At 37.2% G+C, this 25,902-nt stretch overlaps 1 protein-coding gene across 1 annotated transcript; it reads left to right on the top strand.

Moving 5' to 3' along the window:
* The first annotated feature begins 233 nt into the window (after nucleotides 1-233).
* LOC141351034 (ras-related protein Rab-12) lies at nucleotides 234-24,029 on the top strand. The gene is made up of 6 exons (XM_073857055.1): nucleotides 234-632; nucleotides 13,284-13,344; nucleotides 16,610-16,748; nucleotides 16,834-16,923; nucleotides 21,877-21,981; nucleotides 23,319-24,029. The coding sequence occupies exons 1-6, from the start codon at nucleotides 428-430 to the stop codon at nucleotides 23,424-23,426; spliced, it is 708 nt and encodes a 235-aa protein (XP_073713156.1). The 5' UTR covers nucleotides 234-427; the 3' UTR covers nucleotides 23,427-24,029.
* The last annotated feature ends 1,873 nt before the right edge of the window (nucleotides 24,030-25,902 follow it).

Genomic DNA, 25,902 nt, shown 5'->3' with positions numbered 1-25,902 from the left:
GCAAACACAAACTTTTATTTTGCATGCGATTAATATTTTGACAGCCCTAATTTATATATAATAATTCAATAATTTCATTGTGAAAAAAATATTCAAGTAGACTAAACGATTAAGTGAACGAGTATTTCTTTGTTAAACGCTAAGAGGACACGTGTAATTTAAAAGATCCTAACTGCTTATTTGCAAATGATCCTAAAGGGAATTTTGCGTTTTCCTTTGGAACGCGTCGGAACCGGAAGTTGCGGTGATGTCACGCTTGCTCTCACGTTCCCAGTGTAGGACGACAACAGCTACAGGATACTAAAAAACTTTGACAAACTCTGACGAAAAGGCGCTTTAAAGTTCATTAAAGTTTCCCACCGCGATGCACGGAGGTATTTAAAGCGGCCGGGGTGTGTGACAGATGCGGGCCGGTTGTTGTTAGCGAATGGATTCCGGCTTTGGTGTCCAGCGGAGGGCCGGCGGCGGCTCTCCCGCTGTGGGAGCGTCGCAGCGCCGCAGGAAGATTCCGCCCAGAGCCGCTGATTTTAAACTGCAGGTGATCATCATCGGTTCCCGTGGCGTGGGGAAGACCAGCCTGATGGAGAGATTTACAGATGATACATTCTGCGAGGCGTGCAAGTCAACTGTGGGTAAGAAATAGTGAGAGATAAACTTCACTCTGGACAGCTGTTTACCAGTAACGTTAGCTGTTTTCATTATGTTTATTTATCTATTAACAATTCCTACAGTTTATGTACCCTTAAAACAACACCAGTTAGACTAAACCAGCGATAATTAACTATAAACACAATTGACGATAGTTAACTACTGCCTCTTATTAAACAGACCATCATTGCAGTTTATGTAATTAAATATAGATCATTATGGTAGGTTGTGTAGTTACAAAAAGATAATCATTGTATTATTTGTAGTTAAATACAGATAATTGTCGTGATTTATGTAGTTGTTTATGTAGTTAAATATAGAGCATCATTGTCGTTTGTATAGTTAAAAATAGTTTTTTTACCACGTGGCAATTGCATGCTTTATTCTGATTGGTTGAGATATGTTCCATGGGTATACATTATTTTTCAATAAACTCACACCTGTCAAATGTTATTAAAATAATCAACAGATGTCTTAGCAGTATCCAGACTGTTCACAGGAATCAGATCTTAGCAGGAATAATTGACTCGGGTCCTTTGAATTATTTAAAATAATGTGCACCCGTTGTGTAATGGCATGACGTGCATTACTACCTTGGGTGTGCACTATTTTCCAATAAATCAATGGCTGTCGTTAATTAGTACTTACCTAAAGGGACACTCCACTTTTTTTAAAATATGCTCATTTTCAGGCTTCCCTAGAGTTAAACATTAGATTTTTACTGTTTTGGAATCCATTCAGACGATCTCCGGGTGTTACCACTTTTAGCATAGTTTAGCATAATCCAGTGAATCTGATTAGACCATTAGCATCCCCCTCAAAAATGACCAAAGAGATATTTTTCTGTGTACTAAGACCGATGGAAAAAAAAGTTGCAATTTTCTAGACACATATTTCTAGGAACTATACTCTCATTCTGGCGTAATAATCAAGGACTTTGCTGTCGTAACATAGCTGTAGCAGGCGCAAAGATATTACGCAGTGCCCGAAAATAGTCCCCATGGTAACTTTCAATAGCTGGGGACTATTTTCGGGTGCTGTATAATATAATTCAAAAAAAAGTGTAGTGTTCCTTTTAAAGGGACCATTTAAAATGTCCGCCAAAAAAAATCAATTTATACTCCACACTCCAAACAGATGGGGGCAGTATACCTCCAGAAAGTGAGTTGGTCTATTTTAATTTAGCAGCTGCTGATTTAGCAGCATATATCAAGTTTGATTTACATTAGCAACTAAGTTATCATTAGTCACAAAAAAAACATTCGGTCTCATTAAAACTGCAATGTTTTCCGCTACGTTCCGTGCGTCCATTTGGTGTTCATTATCATCGAAAACATTTCAAGCTTCTTAACTAATGTTACATTTTAGCATCAGCTTGGTAGATAACGGGTGAAAACCGGATCGGATCCGTGGGTAGAGCTAACTATTAAAGGGCCATTTCACCGATAGGAACATTAATCTTTATGGAAAGTGAGTCATATTTGTAGTCAAAATGTAACATAAATGTAGAATTTTGTGCCTATTTGACAGAGAAAAGACAAAATGTGACTTTAGAGCACATTTGTTTGAAAAACTACAACTGCCACTATGCACCACAATGCACAGCACTACAAGCCACTCCCATTAATCGGAACACGGCTCAGACATGCTATTATGTACATAAATGCCACGTTAGTAAAACAAAGAAAATAGCCACCACCACTGTGTCTGACAGACACCAATCATGATTTACTTTTAAACGTGATGTTACATTGTGGTACACACAATAACACTCTTGTCTGGTGTGTAGCAAAGTCTTATTCAAACAGTAACGTGCGGTTTCAGATCCGCAGTACAAATGTCTTTTCAATTAGTTAAAAAGGGTATTTTAAATGTTTATTTAGTTTTACCAATTTTCTTTTTGTCTCTTGTTTACTGTAATTACATTTGTGTAATTATTGGCCTCACTGCTCTCACAATATAGACATATAAAACACCGCTCAGATATGCTATTGTGTACATAAATGCCACGTTAGTATAACAAAGAAAATATAAACACTCACTTTAGTCAGACGTCCGTTTATCCCTCCATCCTCCTCCACACAAACGCGTCCCCTGCATAATATCTCCACATACGCGCTGCCTCAGCTCTTGGAGCTTGTGCTCGTAAACCGAAACACGTCTTTGAAATAAGCACGCGACCAGAAACATTCACAAAACAAACGTTCATATCCTTACAGGGAGCTACACTGCGACCAAAATGGTCGCATATGCGACCTTTTGAACTGCCGTTGCGACCCTAATTTTTAATGGGTCGCAAATGTGCTACCTAATGTTTTAGACAATATGCTATGATTTACTATGAGCATTTATTAAAACAGAAATGTGGATTTTAAGAATACGTTTTATAACGTGCTCTGAGCCATCAACACGTTGGCTTCATTTTGGGTGAAAGCACGTCGTCTCTCTCCCTATCAGTGTGCGTTTGCGTGCTCAGCTGTTTCTCAATGAATTTGGTGCGACGCGACGCAAGCGCAGTGTCTTCCATGTTTCTGAACTTGAGCAGAGGTCTTTCTTCACTGAGGACGCGGGACCCGTATGGTTCCGGGTTTATATTTTAAGTGGTCTGTCGAGTCCGGTTAGGTCCTAGTTTAATTACTTTGTGTCCCAAGTCTGATTAATGTTGTGTTTATAACCCGAGTCGATCGGAAAACGGCCATGAGCGCTACCGCGCTAAAGCTCGAGTGCATTTTCAGCGTGCCTTCGGTTTCTATGGCGATGGGTCTTGTTACGACCACGCGCTGCATTTGCTTTCTCACATTTTTTTAATAATCTTATTATTAATAAACCATATCTTTTCTAAAACCATATCCATATTAAGTTTGGACAGAGATTGTAGCAAAGAGCAATGCCAATTGCACTGAACGAGCAAAGCAATGTAAAGTCTGTCACCGGGACAGCAAGTAGACTTTTAAATCTGAAAAAAATGAGTGGATTAAGCTTTTTAAATCGGCAAGAGAGAAATAGAAAGATAGGCACTTTTACTGCTTCTGCTCTATCTAATAGTAATTATTACCATTATAACATCAGTCATAACATCAGTCACATTTATAATCTATAGACCTGCACTGTCTATTAATATACTATACATAGTATTGTATTATATTGAGTTTGATAAAAGGGGTCTAATTGCTTCATATATCAGTGCAAAAACAGTAAGTGTTTTCGTGGTGCTTTGACAAACAGTGTCAGCTTTGTTAATGGCAAAGAAAGTTTGTGGTGGTTAGATTAATGAAATATAATGTGAAATTAATATTAATTTTCAATAAATCAAAGTATTGTGTTGTGTCACACATTATTAGTTCTACGTCACATGTATAGTAGACCATTATTTGTCAGTGGGTAATAATTGCCCTTTTCACCACCAAGTAAATTTCAGATCTGTGGGAAACACGACTGCAACGTTTAAGAAAACAAGAAGGCATGTGGTTTAAAAGATGGCAAGTAAAATAAAAAGCATATCTGTATGCAATACAGTTTCATTATTGTTCATTATTATCCAGAGCACCTTAATATAACTTGAAAAAAATATGTGCGACCAAATCATATTTTGCGCCAGTAACTGAAAAAGTTGGTAGCGCAAGTGCCACCAGTGGAAAAGGTTAGTGTAGTTCCCTGCCTTATCTGATCCAGAAATCTTAAACCGAAAGCAAACGGCGCGAGTCCGTCCAAGCTTATATACTCCGCAGCGCGTCTGCTCGTAAACCGAAACATGTCCGTGAAATAAACGTTCCAAACGCTCGCAAAGTTTCTCTCTTGCCTAGAAACCTTCACCAAACAAACGTCCATATCCTTATCTGATGCAGAAATGTAATAAAGCAAGCACACAGCGAGAATACAGGCAGTAGTCTGTCCAAGCTTCTCTACGCAGCAGAGGCCGATGGTTGCTGCGTCTTCACCGGGCTCCTCTACCCAGCCGACGCCCAGGCTCCGGCTTCTCCTCGGGCTTCTGTTCCTACATCTGCCTCAGCTCTTTGCAGTATTGTGGCTCATAAAGGTGCAATGAACAGCGGATTAGAGCATCACGCTTGTAAAATCACCCTCTTCCATGTAATATTGATTAACTTCCACTGTTATTGTAACATGAATTCGGATCGCTCAACAACTTCTGTTTAGCTTAGCTTAGCATAAAGATGGCGGCTGATCGTTTTTTTTCGGTCTGTGTTCGTATATTTTCGTAAGTCCCACCCACTTGTCTGTAATTGGTCTGAAGCGCGAGTGGGTCCCACCCATAGCCCCCACCTTGGAAAAATGAGGAATGAGTGTCTGTAGTCTTTCACACTCAATAGAGATACAGGATTTCCTTCTTTCAATGACGCAAAATGACGATTTTTACATCATTGAAAGAAGTAAGTGCCTCACTGAAATCAGTATTTCTCCCCTCTCAGGGGAAACTGAGGGAATGGTGCACGACCATTCAAAAACATGACTGGGGTTCTAACGGTACAAAGCTTAATGCAAATGGGTGAAGTTTCCCTTTAAACGCTAACAACTAAGGATGCACGATAATTTGCATGCGATAATGTTAGTCATTGCGCTTCTCGTGAGTGAAGCCGGTTTCTTTATTAAAAGTGAATCGCCATCATCTGCTTTCAGATGGAGCCACATTTACTGCACAAAGCCGTAGTTCATGTACAAGCTGAGCATAGGTTATGGCAAGGCCTATTATAAGTGAACCTCTAGCGAAATACTAACAGCATCTTACTTACCAATCGAAAAGAAATGTTGTCATTTCGGAGTCGAACCTCATTTCTTTCATGTCCATTAGTTGTCTCCAGCGATGAAAAGCAGTGCCAGTATTTACTCTGGTTCGGTTCCTTTATTTATCATATTTTTTTGTGATTCCGAGCTCATTGTTCCCTGCAGCGAATGGTTGTGGTAGTGGTAAATGTCTCTTGCTTCAGCCATTCTTCCGCTCTCTTCCCTGAACTGAAATGCGTCCGAAAACCCTATTGCAAGGCAGGAAGGCATCAAGACATGTCCGAATCCATGGCTGTCCGAATTGCATTTCTCTGAGCTGCCTTCATGTCTCTTAAGTCAACAAGTCAGCTGCCTTAGTTTTCGGACACAGCGGTAGTAAAGGGGCTGTACTTCCCGCACATGCGACTTATTTGTGTATTGCAGTTTGGCTGGCGGTTATGTACGTGGCCCGCATACCGCCTCCCATGGTCGAAACTGGTATTACGACACCTGTCGGGCTGTAGCTAGTAATTTAGCATGCTAATTCAGATTGATATCTCTGCAGCACTATACCTTGTCATTTTTTTAATGATATCTTTGCCCTTATTTCTTCTCATTCTTTTGATGCGTGTAGCTCATTTTTTAAAATCTTTTACCTCAATTATTACAAATGGCACCTTTAATATGGTTTATACAGTTGACTATATGTCATCTTGGTAGTTTATGTAGTTAAATATAGTTTTTTTATTATTATTGTAGTTTGTAATTAAATATAGATCATTATTGTAGTTTATGTAGTCAGTGTTTGAATTATGTCAAGAATTATGGAGGTCCCTATAAGGTCGCCATGATTTCATATTTTTTGTTGGTCCTGGATCAATGTTTTAATCAAAGAAACCCCAAATTACCCTTAACTCAAAGCATAACCATTTTTACCCCTCAAATTAGTGTGAAGAATTTTTTAAAACCCTGAAGATTACTAAAGATAATATCTAAATATAATGTGAATATTTGGTTAGCATGTTGATTTACGGTGTGTGCCCCTAAATTTTCAGGTTGTGCCCCTAAAATTTTCAGTTGGGGGCGACTGTGCTCCTAGTGAAAAAAGTTAGTCTGGAGCCCTGAATAACTAAAGATTCTTACCATCAACGAGGTTTAATCCACACACATTGACTCGTCTATCAATTACTCCAGAAAACAGCGTGAGGCGTACTTGAGAGTTTACATTTACTTTAGACAGAAATCGTTTGGAATAGTTTATTGCGACATTGAAACAAATAATGGACAGTATCGCTTTGTTGCGATGCAGCAAAATAATTTTAAATTTATGTTGTATTTTAATTTTAATAATCCCCAATTTATATTTTTGTGCTTTATAGGGGGTTCCTCAATTCTTATAGGAGGCATGGGACCACCCCAGACCCCCCAATTTGAACACTATGTAGTTAAATATAGATAATTATCGAACCATCGATTATTATTATTTATTGTAATTAATTATAGATGATTCTAAAATCTTGTCTTGAGGACCACAGTGGAAATAAACCAATGGCTTTTTGTGTATATCCTCCTCGACAGTCAGGGTTTGTATTATATTTTAAAACTTTGTCAAATAAACAACAAACAAACCTTAAAGGTCACACATTATGCAAAATCCACTTGTACAATGTGTTTGGAAATAAATGTGTGTTGGCAGTGTGTTAAAGGGGGGGTTTAATGGTATTTCAAGCATTCTGACTTATTAACACAGTTATAGAGTTGTTTCTTCATGCTAAACGTAGGCAAAACCGCAGTTGGGCGTGTTTCAGAGTATTTCTGTGCCGAATGCACTTCGCCAGGGTTCGTACAAGTTTCAGCTAATTTTTTCCGATTACGGTTCTAACTGACGTTTCAGGGGTTTTCGATACGTATCACTTCTTTATATGGGCTTCCGCCGGAAAACTTCCCCCGGAAAACCCCGCCCAGCCGTCAGTCAGTGGGAGGCGCTAGAGCTTGCTTACAGCTTATCACGCCACTCAGCTTTGTTTAATTTCAAAAGTCAACAATGGCACAAGAAGAAGTGTGTTTTTGGATGTAAGGAGAAGACATCCAGCCTTATGGAAACAATGGATATAGTTTATTATCCGGATTAGCAGCGGAGTTTTGCGTGTGTGTTTGATGCTGTGGATTTTCAGAACCGGGTCATGACGAGTTACGTGGTAAGTAAGACTTCTGTCTTATGTTGGAAATAGGCGCGTGTATATTATATAAATGACACGAACATGTAGTGAATCATACGTTATAAGTGTTGTATAGTGTTGCATGACTCGTACTCGCACCTCCTGCGGTAGTAACTCCTCCTTCTTCATTTTTTCGTACGTTATCGGAAAGATTCGGTAAAGCTAATCTTTCTTTTATAAATCTGATTAAACTAAAGACTCTTCAGAGATATAAAGGATGTCATACTACTCTATAGGTACTCCAGATTAACATCAGAAATGCAGAAACAGCGTGTGTTACGTGAGCTTTAACACAACAACCCAGGCCATATCGCATTCGTAATCGCAGGCGATACGTCAGTGATAATTCATGCAAAATTGCCTGATTGGCAGTGAACTATGGGTTCGTGTAGTAAATGCTGCTCCATCTGAAAGCAGGTGATAGCAATTTACTACTAAACAAGGAACCGGCTTTACTGACGAGATGCGCATGACTATCGCATGTGATTTATCCTGCAGCCCTAATTTAAAGGTACACGCATTAAAAAGGCACTTTTTGCTCCCTTTCAAATAGGTGCATTTTTGGTATGCTATATCAAATGATCTGTGGGGTATTTTGAGCTAAAACTTCACGGATACATTCTAGGCACAACTGAGACTTATCTTACATATATTGCTTAGTTATATTATTATACTTTATAAGTTATACTTATACTTTAATCTAATGCCGTTATCATTGTATGCATCAGTTTCCTAATGCAATTATGAACCTCTTATGTCTAGTGGTTGTCTTGTGCCTTGTAAACAAAAACCAAATGTATTTCATGTCTGCTTTGAACAGTTGTAGCTGTGTGAGCTAATGTAACATGAGAAATCAACAACACTAGTATGGTGGGTTAGTTATGTCCAGTCCTGACTCCTGAAAATGTCATAATAGAAGTTTCAGCAAGTTGATTTTTGTTGTTGTCATTTTTACATCATATAAGCCATTTTATCTTCTTTAATAATAATGACAGTTTAATGTCTTTCATTGACACAGATAGCAGTGAAAATGATTATAGTGTGATACTGGAGTGATATTTTCAATAATGAGAGCCATGTGTTAGAGATACAGTGCATAATTGGCCCATCTTATGGCATGAAATGATAGATATTGTTTAGTCATATGAACAGTGGCAGGTTTACAAGGCATTACAAGGTTGAATGACAAAGTCTTATCATCAAATTAGCATCGGTTAAGTAAGCTTTGTTGTAAACAATCAGTTTAGCCATGTGCAAACTAATATATCAAGATCATCAACCATAACCAGCTCTAAGGCCAGATTAGTTGTATGCTACCTCAATATCCCAGAATAGCCAGACACAGTCACACGCAGCTGCTGCGACATGCTTCATTTTCTGCTTTGTCATGCTTGTGAAAGTTATGCACTCACAGAGATGTCATAAACAGAGATACCCAACAACATCCGTAGTACCAATGCAAGTGTGTAAACGGATTTAGCTATGCCTTTATTTTTATTGCATGTGAACGAACGTGTGAGATTATTTTATAACGCAAATTGCATTGCATTCTTAAACTTGTTGTACAGGACACAGTAGTGAACTCTTTCTTTTTTTTAGTCATTGGGTTGTGCCGATAGATGATACTATCGACAGTAGTCAGACATATGGCCAATAGCAGGGTTTTTGGGCTTCACTTTGCGTTAGAGAGCTTGTAACGTGCACAATCTCCTTCTCGCACGTGAACGTGTAATGCGCATGACTCTTGACTCTTCCCGCAAAGAGCTTTTAAAACCAGCGTGTGTTGTTCCCTGGCACGCCGGAAATTTCACACAGGATTACTGACATCAGTTTTCAGAACAGGGATCCCACAGGTCTTTGAAATCCGTCTTTGGCAATATTTCAGATAGCGATATACTTCCTGGCTCCCGCATCACCCTGTCATTGTCATTAAGCCTCACCATTGGTTGAACTTAATATACACATTCAGACACACTTACCTCTGGAGGTGTCCCAAAAGTGTCACCCCAGTGACGCAGAGCGAGTTCCCTTGAAAGGGAACTGTAAACATGTGTCTTTAAGGTAGCACAAGGTAACCTTGCTCTCACTTGAAATGTGTCCCCACATTTAGTCCTTGAATTTGAGGGTATTGGACCTGGATAGGGGTCATATATTATGAGATATTTTTAAGTTGTAAAATAAATCTTAGGTGTATTTTTATTTTATTTACTTATTTATTTGACAGGGACCATACAAGCAAACATAGTTATAGTTCAAAGCCTGTAACTGATGCGCAGCATAAAGAGTTTATAGCTATTGCTAATTCTCAACTCCTGTCCCTGGTTGGTGTCCCATGTGTTAGGTGAGTGTGTATGTGAAGTTTTAGCTCAAAATACCATATAGATAATTTATTATAGCATGTTAAAATCGCAAATTTGTAGGCCTGAGCAAAAGTGGGCCGATTTGGGTGTGTCGTTAAAATGCAAATGAGCTGATGAAATGTAAACACAGATCACAATGATGGTGGTTTGTTGTAATTAAAACTCAATTATGCTGTCAATTCCTTCTTTTCTCCCTCTTTCTCTCTGTACTAAATGGCAGTGCTGTGTTTAGTGCAGATAAAGGGGGCGGTATTATTGTCATTTGCCTTGCTACCTACCTCACAAAACAGGCGAAATCTGAACAACCTAATTTTTTTACATGCTTGTAGAAAATGGCTTACCCAAATAAAGTTACTGGGTTGATCTTTATCACATTTTCTAGGTTGATAGAAGCACTGGGGACTCAATTATAACACTTAAACATGGAAAAAGTCTGATTTTCACGCTATGACCCCTTTAAAGGTCCTTGAATTTGAAGTTAACTAAGGTGTGGGAACCCTGTAAGAAGGTCGCTGTTGTAACAGTGTTGCCCTACTTTTTTTTCCACCAATCAAGTGGCTTGTCATAAATGAATATGAAATGAACAAATAAATAAGTAAACTATTGCCCCGCCCCCTGATACTTTCGTTTATTGGCGATCTCACAGGCTGATGATAAGATGATCTCACAATGGGGCATATCGACCAACACTAGTAACAGTACATTATTTTAAATCAAAAGAGCTGTATGTTAGTGTTAGTTCCTAATAGTGTTATCCAAACATTATTGGGAAGAAAAGCCTCTTATACTTGGGAGCAGACATGTGTGATGTGTTTCTGGGAGGTTAGTACATACCGCATCATTTTCAAATAATGTGACTATTGCACATCACGTTTCCTTGCCTACTTTCTAAACCAATGTTGTTGCATCGTCACTTTCTCTGTCGCCACCAGGATTTTCCGCAATGATTCTTGTTTATCCTCTCTTTTTTGTGAAAATTGCCGCTCCAAATACACCAAGTAAACGACTGTGTTTAGGTCTGCCGCCTTGTTATACATCACGCGAGTGGCAGCGGAACGCCGCAAATGAGATGAGAGAGGAGAGAAACGATCGCGTCTGATTGGTGAATGAATACGGTTTGGTTTTACCCTGTATGAGTGTGTGTTAGCAAGTTTGACTGATATAACAGCATCTTGGATTGTAATGGAAATACTGAACACATGAACGCAGCATCTGCATACAGGGAAATACTGTATAAGTAAGGGATAATGTAGAGGCAGCCGGTAGTTATTGGGAAACAAGCCCCGACAGTGTGATCAGGACCCGATGCAAAGCGGAGGGTCTTGTATCACACTGAAGGGGCCCACCTCCCAACAACTACCGGCCGCCTCCACATCATCCCGCTTATTACACGGCTACTTGCCACATAAGAAAAAAAAACTGGACATGAATATGAATTTGAAACATTTTATTGGCATATTAGTTTTAAATTAACATTTTTATCCTTCCGCGAAACTTTGCACAGATGCATAAAATGATCGTAATACCTTATTAAGATCCTCTGCTTCATACTTGTCTGTCTCCATTTTTTCTCTTTTAGCCATTCTTTGAGAAGTTTTAATCCCCATTCTGTATTTTTGTGTGTGTTGGCTTCGTAGCTGTCATGCTCTATTTTGTCAAGTTCAGTCTCAGTAAGCTGTCTGTGTTGTCGTGGTTGTCCAGTGTTTGTCACAAGATGGCGCCGAACAGACAGTAATCTTTATTGATCTTTATTGGCGCGGAGCGATTTCACTCGTGCAAGTAGTCCGGCTATGCGTTATTATTTTGGAGCGGTTATTATTTGAAAAGAACGAACCTGCAAATGTCTCAACTGACCAATCAGAATCAAGCATTCCAGAGAGCCGTGTAATAATGAAGAATAATGAAGATCGCATTTATGTATGAATCGAGATCTTGATTCTTTTTCTATAAATCGTGCAGCCCTACTCTTAATATACTGTGAGAGAGTCATGTTAGCAAGCGGTTAACGTAACGCATGCTCACTTAGGGTTTTGCCATGACCCGGTTAGTTTACATAAATGCTTAAATGAGTGTAAAATGTTAGTTTTCTATCGTCGTTTTTACTGCTTGGATTATTGATGAATGATGTTGTTGTTTAAACTCTATATACTATCAGAGTCACGTTAGCAAGCGTCTAACGCATGCTCACTTAGGGTTTTGCTATGACCCGGTTAGTTTACATAAATTCTTAAATGAGTGTAAAATTGTTGGTTTCTGGTGTCGTTTTTATTGCTTGGATTAATGATGAATGATGTCGTTGTTTAAACTCTATGGGGCGGTTTCCCGGACAGGGATTAGACTAGTCCTAGACTTAAACACTTTTAAAAGCTCTCCAAACTGAAAATAACTTGCACTGACACATCTTAAAATACATCAGTGCCCTTTGTTTTATCTCAAAATGCACACAGGTAATGTTTTTAGTAAGGCATGTTTGTTAAAACTAGTTATATTTCCTAATTAAACTAAGGCCTAGTCCTGGATTAAGCTAATCCTGGTCCAGGAAACCGCCCCTATATCCTGTAAGAGAGTCACGTTAGCAAGCGTCTAACGCATGCTCACTTACGGTTTTGCTATGACCCGGTTAGCTTACATAAATGCTTAAATGAGTGTAAAATGTTAGTTTCTATTGTCGTTTTTATGGGTAAAATTAATGATGAATGATATGTACTGATGTCGATAATTTCTTCTCAGTAAATCATGTTAGCACTAGGTCAATACATGTTGCACTATTGTTGGTCTGTGCCACTGATCTGTGGTCTGTGCAGGAACTGTCAGTTGACCAATCACAGCAGTTTAGGCTATTGTAAGGTGGGGTTTAGGCAGACAAGCAGACAAGAGTCATTGAACGGCTTCACATGAATCGTTTAGGGATCTCTGAGAAATGGGGTAATTTTGCATTTATATTTTGAGATAATTACAGTGTTTTTTGACCTTGCATGCATTTAACCTGTTCTCCGGGACTTATAAAGAGTGATAGGAGGCTTAAAATTAGCATCTTACTGGCTCTTTAATGGAAACGCAGCTTTTGTTGTCAAGACAACTAAAGAAGTAAACCACAAGTTGGGTGTGCATTATGGTAATTTTATCACAGTTCAGAATGTGGTGTTCAGCATTATGACAGCCTGGAAAAGTATTTTTTATAAATAGATAAAAAAAGGAAAATTTTCATTTTCCTTTTATTTAGGAATATATAATCAGCTTTTATTACCTTTGTAGGGCTTTTGCTTAAATAAAACCGTAGCAATTATAAGCAAGCATTGTGTAATTTTCCTAAGTATTCTGTGCTTTTGTGTTAAAGGTGTGGATTTTAAAATCAAAACTGTAGAGCTGAGAGGAAAGAAGATCAGGTTACAGATCTGGTAAGTAAAGAGGAAATCTTCTATCCTTATGATTGACGTCACTTCCTGTGTCTCAGAGGCGCATGAGATGTGATGGTCCAGCACGAGTCAGAGATTCCAGGACTATTGTTCAGATTCACATTCAGGCGACTTCCATCTTTAGCTGCTGAGATTCATTGTGTTTGTTTAAAGCTAACCAGCCGTAACACAATCTTGGCACTAAAGCTGGTGTAGAGTATTCTCATTGCAAGATGTAATTTCACAACATTAAGGCATTTTACACTCATCACATTTATTTTGTGTGACTCTATCTGTGATAACACACTCATTTCATCCCAGAATTCACAACTCAGACTATAAATATGTGCAGTGTGTCACTAATTTCTTTTTACTAATGTTGTATGTCCATTTACATCCTTGCATGTCTTTTTCCCATCCCTTCCCTTTTCCTGTGACCCTAAAACACACTGGTTTGTCTCACACCGCATGCCTGCAGATGTCTGCTTTTAAACGTTTTATCTGTAACACATGTCCACTCACATCCAGCTACCCAACGTGCACGGCTCCGTCACTGTCCGTCTTAACTGCTCGTTGACATGTGATGCCTCAGCGACCCTCTTTGTGACATCACATCCTGTTATGGAAAAAAGCAGCCAGACTAGGGTGGATAAGGTACAGTAAAAAGTAAAGAGATTAATATTTGTCACATACAGTGGTATTCTGAAATAATCTGTTACTTTAATTTTCAGAAAGTTATTCATTTGATTTTGGGCTCTAATCATTTTAGAAACTGTTCTCCAGTACACTCCTAAATTAAAGGTGCTTCACGGTGCCATAGAAGAACCTCTTTAGGCTGTATGGTTCCAAAAAGAACCTTTAATATCTGAAGTCTGAAGGTTTCTATTTCAAAATAAGTTCTTTATGGTTCTCTTATGGCATTGCTGTGAAGAAACTCTAAATGATTTTTATTTTTAAAGGAATATTTCACTTTCATAAAAAAATTTGATAATTTACTTACCCAAATGTCATCCAAGATGTTTATGTCTTTCTTTGTTCAGTTGAGAACAACTTAAGTTTTTTTTTTTTAGGAATTGTTCTCTATATAGTGGACTTTAGTTTACAGTTTCAATGCAGCTCTAAAGGACTCCAAACGATCCCAACCAAGGCATTAGGGTCTTATCTAGCAAAACAATCATCATTTTCGCAAAAAAAAGTACTTTTAGATAACATCATCTCATCTTGCACTTGCCGTGTGACACACCAACGTGACCTTACGTATTAAATAAGCACATCGAAAGGCCACGCATGACGTATGCGAAACTACCACTCCAGTGTTTACGAGTATAGAGAGAGAGGACCGCTCCGACTTTGGCTGCATTTACAATAGTCCCTTTCACACATACAGTCTTTACTGGTAATTTACTGGTAAATTGCAGTTAACATGTCATGTGTGAACAGAACCTTTCCGGTAAATCAGTGCTCCCAATTTACCAGTAAGACAGGTTGTAAGATTAACGGTAATTCGCCGGTAAGCGGTGTGTGTGAACGAAAAATATAGCATTACCGGCATTTAGATGACGTCAGACCGGGCCAATCAGAAAGTTTTTTATACAGGTGACGCGGTTTCCCCCAGACTGTTTACGGACGTTTCCACACACATGTTGCTTAAAAGTCGAGCACACCTGAAGTTAACATCCACATTTCTTCACCAAAGTTGTTTAAAACAGCTTACCATCTAATTGCCAAATTGCCGACGTCCTTAGCACACCATCTGTGAAGCCTAATGTGCAAACGCGCAGGTTCCGTTTGACGCAATGTTGTTTGGTCACGAGCAACTTCGCGACCGTTTGCCACAGATGTGAAAACAACAAAATACGGACCGTGGATATTAAGTCATAATCCGCCGTTTACAAATATGACACAGGATCGGCTGCTACACCGGCCGCGCGCCACAGGTAACTTCCGCTTTCTCTCCGAATTTACCGGTATTTTGATACTGATGTGTGAATGATGTCTTACTGGTAAAAAGACGGAACGTCACTGCATGTGTGAACAGCACATTTTTGTATTTACTGGTAAATTCATTCTGGTAAATTCATGGTAATTTACCAGAATTACTGTGTGAAAGAGGCTATTGTCACAAAAAATCTGATTTTTTTATGTGGTCTTAAAGGTGCAGTGTGTAATTTTTAGAAGGATCTCTTGACAGAAATGCAAAATAATATACAAAACTATATTTTCAGGGGTGTATAAAGACCTTTCATAATGAACCGTTATGTGTTTAGTACCTCAGAACGAGACATTTTTATGTACATATACCGAGGGTCCACTTACATGCAAGTCGCCATTTTGTGCCGCCATGTTTCTACAGAAGCTCTTAACTGACAATTTTTTTTACTAAGTTGTCTCCGATGATGACATGTTTGTCTGGTGCCGGCTACCATAGCTTCTCTATGCGTTTCAAAAGCGAGGGGTGAGCAGTGGACTGAGCCGTTGGTTGCAATTCTCAACCTCACCACTAGATACCGCTAAAATTAACACACTGCACCTTTAAACTTTTGGACCCCATTGTTTCTTGGTAATTTTTTTTTCACTAATAATGTCCAGTTGATGTCAAAAATCGTGCTGTACCTTTAAATTTTTGTGTTTATATTCAGAAATCTTTTGTAACAATCAAAAACCTGAATCTTTTCTGTTACAGTCTAATGCAAACTTCGTTTCTGCTTAGAACAGTGCTTCTCAAATAGTGGGGCGGGACCCCCAGGGGGGGCTCGAAGCGACACCAGGGGGAGCGCGAGAGACCCGGGGAAAATACTTTTTCAGGAAGTGATTTTTTTTGCACCGTCACTTAAAGATATTACACCACAAACACGCTGATAAGCCGCTTGAGTTTTTTATTATTATTTATTGATTATATTTAATTTAATTTTTCAGTATCAAATGGTCAAAAAATATACTGTAAATAAGGATTGATTTAATTTATTTCAGGCAAATTGATGCATTTTTAGTCTTTTCTGTTACAGACTAAAAAAACAATGTTAATAAAGGTATTCTTTGTTGTAAGTTGATTGATATTTCTTTTTTTGTGTTTTCTTTAATGTTAATAAGGATAAAATGTTTTGCAGATGTGTAATTTTATACACATGTGTAAAATTATACTATTTACAGTCGCGGTGGAGAGTTGGGGGGCGCGAAATGTTTACTTCTTCCTAGGGGGGGCATGACAGAAAATAATTGAGAAGCACTGGCTTAGAAGGTCATACAAGTGATAATATTGAATTTCTAGGGACACAGCGGGTCAGGAGAGGTTTAACAGCATCACTTCAGCTTATTACCGTGGTGCGAAAGGCATTGTCCTCGTCTATGACATCACCAAGCAGGAAACCTTTGATGACCTGCCCAAGTGGATGAAAATGATTGACAAGGTGATTGATATCTTTAGAGATGCATTGGTTTTCTGCTGTGAAGTGACCGTTTTTGTACTAACTTAGTTATTGTGGTTCTGTGCAGTATGCGTCTGAGGATGCCGAGCTTCTGTTGGTTGGGAACAAGCTGGATTGTGAGTCCGATCGCATCATCTCACGACAGCAAGCAGAGCGGGTGAGAATCAAACATTAATGTATGGATGTGTAACTGTGAATACCACACTTTTACTATAAAAATATAGTAAAAATAGTATTTTTATGAGTATGTGTTCACATAGGGGTGGGCGAGATGACCAAAATCTTCTTTCACTATAAGATTTATTTTATGTCATGATAACGATATGTAGAGTAGAGTTTTTTTATGTTTTAATAAGGTTTTTCTGTTATTAAAATATTTAAAACCATATAAATGTTTATAATTCTCACAAAAACCTTATAGGCCTACTAGCATAAAAAGAAGATAAAAACAAACAAAACTCAAGCTCTCTGAAGATAAACAGTCAATGATAAAGGAATGATAATAAATAATTATGTGTGTGTGTATGTATATGTATGTATATGTATATGTATATGTATACACATACGTATATATGTATATATGTATATATGTGTATATGTGTATATGTATATACATATACATATACATACACATACACATACACACATATATATATATATACATATACATATACATATATATATATATACATATATATATACATACATACATACATACATACCAGTGGTGGACAGTAACGAAGTAAATGTAATTCGTGACTGTACTTAAGTAGTTTTTTCGCGTATCTGTACTTTACTCAAGTACTTTTATTTTGGGAGACTTTTACTTTTACTTTACTACATTTTAAAGTCAAATATCTTACTTTTTACTCCACTACATTTTTAAAAAATCGGTCGTTCCTTTTTATTTATCAGTGGATAAAAAACGTAACTGGGCAAACTAAAGCTGCACAAAAAAACCTAAGATGCACACGTGATGCGTCAAACCACCAATCAGGGTACAGCATGCGCTTCGTTTTGAACTTGTTGCCGCGCTGTTTCACGTAAGCTACGCGAGTCGCACGAGTGCAGCAGAGAATGAAACTGCATTCAAAAACAACGGAGGAGAATCCTCAGGAGATAACTGACCCGTCACAACAACAATGGCTTTATTTATGCAAGTTTTTTTAAGTCCTTGAATAAAAGAACGAGTCCTTCGTGTCTTCTCTGCCTGCCTTGAAACTGTGCTATTTCGTTTAAAAAAAATACTCTTTCAAATCTAAGGAAACGCGTAGAGGTAAGCCATTTTTATTCTGGTTATATTTTTAAATGAGCAATCTTAAAAGTAGCTTGCAGAAAACTGTTAATTGTGTTGCTAAAATATATACAACGTTATAATGAATGAACTTTAAGCTATGCAGGCTGAAGCTATTTTTAACCGTATAGTTAGCTGTTTCACTTAAGTTCATTGTATTTGAAGCTCAGTGCTCTGTTATTTTGAAATGACAATTAATCACTATCAACACTGTTGTAAAATATAAATGACATTTTGACTAGCCATGCACTGTATGATGCTTAAACAGGCGGGTGGATTGGAGTGATCCTTATTAACTGAGATTGTTATTAATATTTTCAAAAGTTTTGCTTCCAAAATATATAAATACATTTAATTATGTATTACAATCAGTGGTGTAGTCTACGTGATACGCAGGACTACGCCGTATAAACTAGAAATTGTCAAGGATTTCCGTATACCCACTAAAAATAGCGTCAGGATGCGTAACAGCATGGTTTTGTGACATTTCAAACTTTTAGTCATAATTTAGATGTGAAGCACTAACCATTAGCATGCTACACTTGCTACTTTAGCGGGTTTAATGGATATACATAAGCTATATATTTGATGACTTCCTGCCGAACTGCGCGATCCGATCGGCGTATGAAATCAAATTACTACTATAGCGGCGCTAGAGTGACTGGGGAGCAGACTGCTGTGGCGCCACAAGAACCCACAGGCGAGTGACAACAAAGTACCGCGAGAGCGATGCCAGTTATCACATGGAGAAATCTGCTTTAAATCGCTCTCGCGGTACTTTGACATCACCAAGAGGTCTGCTTAGCGCCAAATAAAGTCGAACCTGCAGTGTAGCTGCTCACGTGACACTGTAAACAAACAGTCCCTGGAGAAGTGAACGAGAGTTATCCGGAGAGTTAACAACGCACATGTGAGTAAACAACATTTAAATCATCAGTCCAGTTTAATACTTTATCTCGAGGTAAGGTTTCAAGTGCAATAAAATAAGCCCGATTATGTCCTGATGGTTTTAAGCCTCTTTCAGCATGTTTGCTTGTGCTTCCCTTCTCTGTGTTCATTTATATATCTACGTTCAAGATATGATCTTATATATCTTAAACTTCTATGATATATGATCTTAAACTTCTGTGAGGAAATTCATGTCTGCGTTGATGTTCAGTTCAGACTTGCAAAATAAAGAGATAATTTTCTTCACTTGGTTTTGGTGTCTAGGCTACATGATGGTCTTGTAATAATAATTAAGTAAAAGCCTATTTTCATTTTTAGACAATGCTTGTATTATATGCAAAAAATAAGCTTTTTATATCAATGACTATGCAAATTTAATTATTAGAATTTGCTGTATTAGAGTTAATTCATTGTCATCTTAAATGTGTATTAATAAAAAACATTTACACCATTAAATTACACATGGTAAGGTTATCAATAGTTATGCATGTGTTAGCCACGTATTGAAGATTGTAAACAGTTTATTTAATTTTAATTAACAGTTGAGTAAGTTTTGGCCCCGAGTTAGATGTTGATTAACACTAAACCAGTCTAAAAATCAGTCCAGTTTCCCCAGCTGTAAACCCATTGGCTGTTAAACTCTTTTTTTTTCTTATAATAAACTGACATGTTGATAACACATTCAGTTTATGTGTTTATGAGTAAACTTTCAGAATGCTCTGTTACATGAAGATCCATACTGTATGCATCTGTGAGTGTGGTGGTGCGTTGCGCTGGGACGAGTTAGCATAAGGGTGAGAGGGAAAAATCAGAGTATACTCACTACAAAAATCTAGACTACACCACTGCTTACAATATACATATGACATGCTAAAGCACATGAAACGTTTCTGAAATTATATTCTGTAAGCCAAGGCTTGTTTTATTTGTCAAAGAAAGGGAGACTGATTTCTAGATAACGTTATGTATTTAATGTTTTGAAAACTATTGTGAACCTGTGCTTAAGTCAAGTTTTTATTACACTTAAACTGATAAATTATTTAACAAATAAATCTTGAAATGAGACTTACTGCTCTCAAATCCTGTTATTTCATTTGATGCTAAAGGAAATTTTTTGTTTTTAAGGTTTTAGGCTTATGATAATTTTAATAGACATCAGTGTCTGATTTATTAATGTCCTTTTATTAATTGATTGGTTAGCCAAGAGAGTTATTTCACATAATTTGAGTTTTGTGACAAAAATGATACGGCCAAATTAAATCACAGTACTTTTGTACTTAAGTACATTTTGAGGCAGATACTTTTGTACTTTTACTCAAGTAAAAATTTTAAGCAAGTACTTCTACTTTTACTTGAGTAATATTTTACCCTGGGTATCTTTACTTTTACTCAAGTACACGATTTGTGTAATTCGTCCACCACTGATACATACATATATACATATATACATATATACATATATATATATATATATATATATATATATATATATATATATATATATATATATATATATATATGTATGTATATATATATATATATATATATATATATATATATATATATATGTGTGTGTGTGTGTGTGTGTGTGTGTGTGTGTGTGTGTGTGTATATATATATATATACATATATGTATACGTATATGTATATGTATATATATATGTATATTTATATATTTGTATATATGTGTATATATATATATATATATATATATATGTATATTTATATATATGTAAGGTAGAAAAGTGATTTATTCAAGAGCAGTGAGAGATTTTCTCCTAATGCTGTTTCATAAACATGAGTGACAGACGGGAGAAAAATTAGGTAACTTCCACTTTAAGACTGGATCCAATATACTGTTGCACATGCGTTTTCTCTTTTAGCTGTTCACTTTCTTTTAAGCCCTAAATGGTCATGGTTATGAGGATACTTGCAAAGACAGGAATTTTGACGCGTATAATGTATTTAAAGCCAATAAAGCGAGAAAATGCTCACGAGCGCAATGAGCAGCGGTTGCGTGACTTAGTGTGAATGATTTATTTGTTTGCTTTATTCTAAAGAAAAAAACTGTGTATTGTTATTCATGTTAACACATGGATTTAAGTTGATTTTGAGCTTAAGGTCATGAATTTTCGCATGTATGCAAATCCTGATAGACACATCAGAGTGGTAAAATATGGTGAAATATGCATTTGGTGTGTGGTTTGTGTAGTTTAACTAGTTTATAGTAAAACCCTTGGGGAGTCAGCCGACATTGGCTTAACTTAACACCCTTTTTATACGTTACAATTACTACGCTCACTAGTACAGTTTAATTGGTTGATAGATGCACTGGGGACCAAATTATGGCACGAAAACGTAAACAGATTTTCATGTTAAGTCCCCTTTAAGAAACAAAAGTTATGGTACAGTTTATGTCAGATTTAATTGTTTGTCAGAAAAATGTTGTTAAATTGCATTTTTAGAAATATCCATCTTTCCCCATTCAAGTAGACAGGACATTAGTCTGTTATTTTATATTTATACCACGTGTCTGTTGAATGCTGTATTCTGATTGGCTGAGAAATGTTCAGTGGGTATGCATTAATTTCTGATAACCGCAATCCTATCTTGTCAAATGTCTGAAAAATAGGCACCAGAGCAATGTTTGTGGTAACCGTGGTATAAGAGGAATAATTGACTCTGGTCCTTTGAATTATTTGAAAATAATGCACACCCACGGTGCATTGCACCTTGGGTGTGCATTATTTTCTTATAATTCAATGGCCCGTCGTCAATTATTCCTTAAGTAACACTCAATGTGTTCCCATTAATTTGTCCAAATGAAAAAAATTACAATAATAAAGTCTGTTCACTTTTCTCTGGCAGTTTGCTTCACGGATATCAGGAATGCGTTTCTGTGAGGCCAGCGCCAAGGATAACTTCAACGTTGATGAGATCTTTCTCAAACTAGTCGATGATATTTTAAGTAAGGTGAGTGTGGACTGTGATCCCTAACAAAAGGGGTTGTTTTTTTAATTACTTTAATCACTTTTCATATTACTCTAACCCAGAACTCTTACTTAAAGGAGTAGTTCACCCAAAATGAGCATTCAGTCATTATTTTCTCAGCCTAAACCTGTAATAGTTTCTTTATTTTGTTGAACACCAAAGAAGATATTTTAATTGATGATAACCACACAGTTGCTTGGACCTATTGACTTCCATAGTAGAAAATAAACAAATACTATGGAAGTCAATGGGTGCCATCAACTGCATGCTTATTACGGATGAGTAAATGCAAAAATTATAATCCTTACATCATTTACTCACCCTCAAGTTATTACAAACCTGTATAAATTACTCAGTTTTGCTCAACATAAGAAAGGAAGGAAGATATTTTTAAGAATGTTTGTAACCAAGCAGTTTTTTTCCTACTATTGAAATGAATGGTGCCCCTGATCTGTTTGTTTACAAACATTCTTCAAAATATCATCCTTTTTAATTGACAATAAAATTATATTTTTTGGTAAACTATCATTTTAAAGGAAAACGCCACGATTTTTCAGAACTATGTTCTTACCTAAACTTAGACAAACTAATACCTGCTAAAAATGGCCACGTTTTATTTTGTGCCACCATACTTACTCGTGTAACTACTCATGTGACAGTCTTTAAATAGGGAAAACATGAAAGTGTTTGGTGGCTTCTAAATTAATCCCTGTTTGGATCCTAAGGAATGAATGGGGCTAGGCTAAATGCTAACATATTCACGAGGCGCTATACAAAGACTAAGTGCGTGCATTGACATAAGGTAGGTATGTATTAATTTGTCTAAGTTGAGGCAAGAACATTGTAAAATATTGAAAAACGGTGGTGTTCTCCTTTAAAGCAACACCATGTAGTTTCCATGTAAAATGACTTACAGCTCCCCCGTGTGGTTGAAAAGCGCAACAGTGCCTGGTATCAGACACTCTTCTGCAGGCAGAGGGAGGGGCGGGGCTGTGTGCTCTACCCTCCACCGCCACTTTCAGAGTGTGCTTGTAGCAGCTAGGAGGCTGCTCAGGTTGCAGCAACAGTACAATTTGTCCAGTTAAAAGTTGTTCTATCACTGAAATAATTTTTGAGACATTATTTAAAGGTCGAAAAACTACATAGTGTTGCTTTAAACTACCATATGACCTATTCACTTACAAATGCGAAATGGCTGATTAGAAATCTTTTTGCTCCCAAAAACATTGTAAAGCCATGTTTCCGAACTATGAACATCTGTGGCTGTACAATCTGTTTCATTGTTGAATCTGTTCAAGCTTTCTGCTATTTTCCTTTAGATGCCACTTGAGGTCCCCAGTAGAGAGCTGTCCAACAGCGTCCTGTCACTTCAGCCCGAGCCCGATATTCCACCAGAGCTGCCGCCTCCTCGCATGCGCTGCTGTTGAGACTCCTGTGCTTTTGTAAAATCCCAACAACTTCTTTACTTCATAACCCAATGTGTGCAATTACAGCTTTCCACCAGCAGGAGGTGATGTGCTCATGTTGTGATGCCCTCTCACCGGTGAGCTTTTGAGACTCCAGCCCAAATGGAGCATAATAGAGACAGGTCTTTACAAAAGAAGATAAAGACAAATGCTTTGGTTCTGTTCCTCTTATTTGTGCATATAATCTTCTCGAGCGATGGACTGTTTCACTTAACACACATTCTGTATTTGGTACCACGATACACTTCACGCGCGCACATTTTTTTCTGATGGTCCATATCTACACTACCTCATTTTTGGAAAGCACAGGATTGCGTTTGTCCGACAACGATGTGCCTTCCTTTTCGGATAACGCTGCACGCGTGCCACAAACACGCATGACGGGAGTCGTACGATTGGAAACCCATCAGATCTTATGTTTTATGTGCGCCACTTCTGTTGTATGAAGGATACTCTGTCCCTTTCTTTTAAAGGAAACATTTAGGACATTATTCCAAAATGCCAATGCATCTTATTAGGACATAATGGCTGATTAATATCAAATCAATAAATTGATCAAATCAATAGCTCCTCGTAACTAAGAAGCATCTTTCTGAATTAATTTGGGATTAAGAGCAAAGCGCATATAAATTAATGCATCCGTAATGGTTTGTTTGCCCCATTTTTAATCACCAGCACTTGTAGTGTAAAGTAGCCACATTCAATCAGTGTTATTGTGTTTTTCTTTCTTTTTTTTGAGTGACCAGAAGTGAATATTTTATTTTGCACTACAATCCATTTGTAGGTAGTTAACAAATAGCTAACATGCTGAAGGGTTAATAATGTTATCTGGCATCAGTTATTGTGTCTTAGTGATGCTCTTTAGATGCTGTTTAACTTTAATAGAATAAAGGAGGATTATAATTAAATTTCAACCGGGAAAAGAAATGCTCTCATCAAAAGGGCTATTCTTCACGGAGAGCAGGCTGACGATTACGCAGGATGGTTTGATAGTTGGATGGCTTTCAGCATCACTAACTGAAGAATAACTACAACATCCAACATCATGGCCTCACTATATTTATGCTATTGGTGCAAGAGATAAAAGACTGATATAGTTCATCATTTTTAAGAGAGGGTTCGTGAGAATGATTAAGACAACTGAACGGGTGATCTTACAGCGTATGTGTAAAAGTAGTAAATGTTTAATACCTTTTTTAGTTCTGTTATAGTACATGAGGATTGATGAGTGTTGCTGTGGAGCTTCATGGACACAAAAAGACATTTTGTGATTCTTTTTGAGGGAATCGCACATAAAATGTGTTGATCATATCATATTCACCCCAAAATCAAAAGAAAACTGTGCTTTCTTTTTTCAGATTGTGACAATTACAGTTACCGTAATGAAAAATATCTTTCTCATTGTCATACAGTCCCAGGTGAAAAGTAGTACACTATCATTATGTACTAAAAGTGCTCATTTTTTGCGCACTAATTTTGTACTTTATGTACAAATTTGTATTTAAAGGGATAGTTCACCCAAAAATGAAATTTCTGTCATTTACTCACCCTCATGTTGTTACAAACCTGTATAAATCTCTTTGTTCTGATGAACACACAGAAGATATTTTGAGAAATGTTTGTATCCAAACCGTTCGTGGACCCCATTCACCTCCACAGTAGGAAAAAATAATACTATGGAAGTGAATGGGGTCCACGAACAGTTTGGTTCGTAAATGATGACAGAATTTTGATTTTTAGGTGAACTATCCCTTTAAGCACTAAAATGTGCTTTTAACATACCATCTCTGTATTAAAAAATGCATTATAAATTATAAAAAAAATTAAATACCACTTGTAGTAAACATCAACCCATCTTTCATACAAAGATACATTTTAGCACATTTTAAGTACACTTGGATGTGCTTCAGATTATCTTAAGAAGTACTAAAGAAGAATTTTGAGTATATTAAGTACAAAATTAGTAAATAGAGCACTTTAAAGGGATAAATCGGCCAAAAATTATATTAAACCCATGATTTACTCGCCCTCGGGCCGTCTGTGATATATGTTCATAATTTTTCAGACAAACAACTTTTTAGTTATTTTAGAAGATGTCCTAGATCTTTCACTTTTTTTAAATGTAGGAATAAAAATGTTTTTTTCAATCTTAAAGATTGTGCATCCATCCTTCACACAGGTGATCCAACCGGCTCCATGAGAATAAACAAAGGCCTTCTGAGGGTATTAATGCGTAGAAATATCCATATTTAAAATGTTACCGAAAGTTAGTTATTTTCGTTTGTAACGTCGCCATCTTACGCCAGTGTATGCACTTTTGCGGAGGGTTCTTTGCTGTGATGCTATGCGTCTCGCCCTTCGTCGAAAAGTGCGTACACTACGCTGTACTTTCTCCTGAATGCAGAGGCATCTCTAAGATGGTGGCGTTACCGGAAGC

Source organism: Misgurnus anguillicaudatus, chromosome 2 (assembly GCF_027580225.2).
Source record: "Misgurnus anguillicaudatus chromosome 2, ASM2758022v2, whole genome shotgun sequence".
Lineage (NCBI taxonomy): Eukaryota > Metazoa > Chordata > Actinopteri > Cypriniformes > Cobitidae > Misgurnus > Misgurnus anguillicaudatus.
The sequence above is the reverse complement of the archived record's forward strand: the minus strand, read 5'-3'. Positions and strand labels throughout refer to the sequence as shown.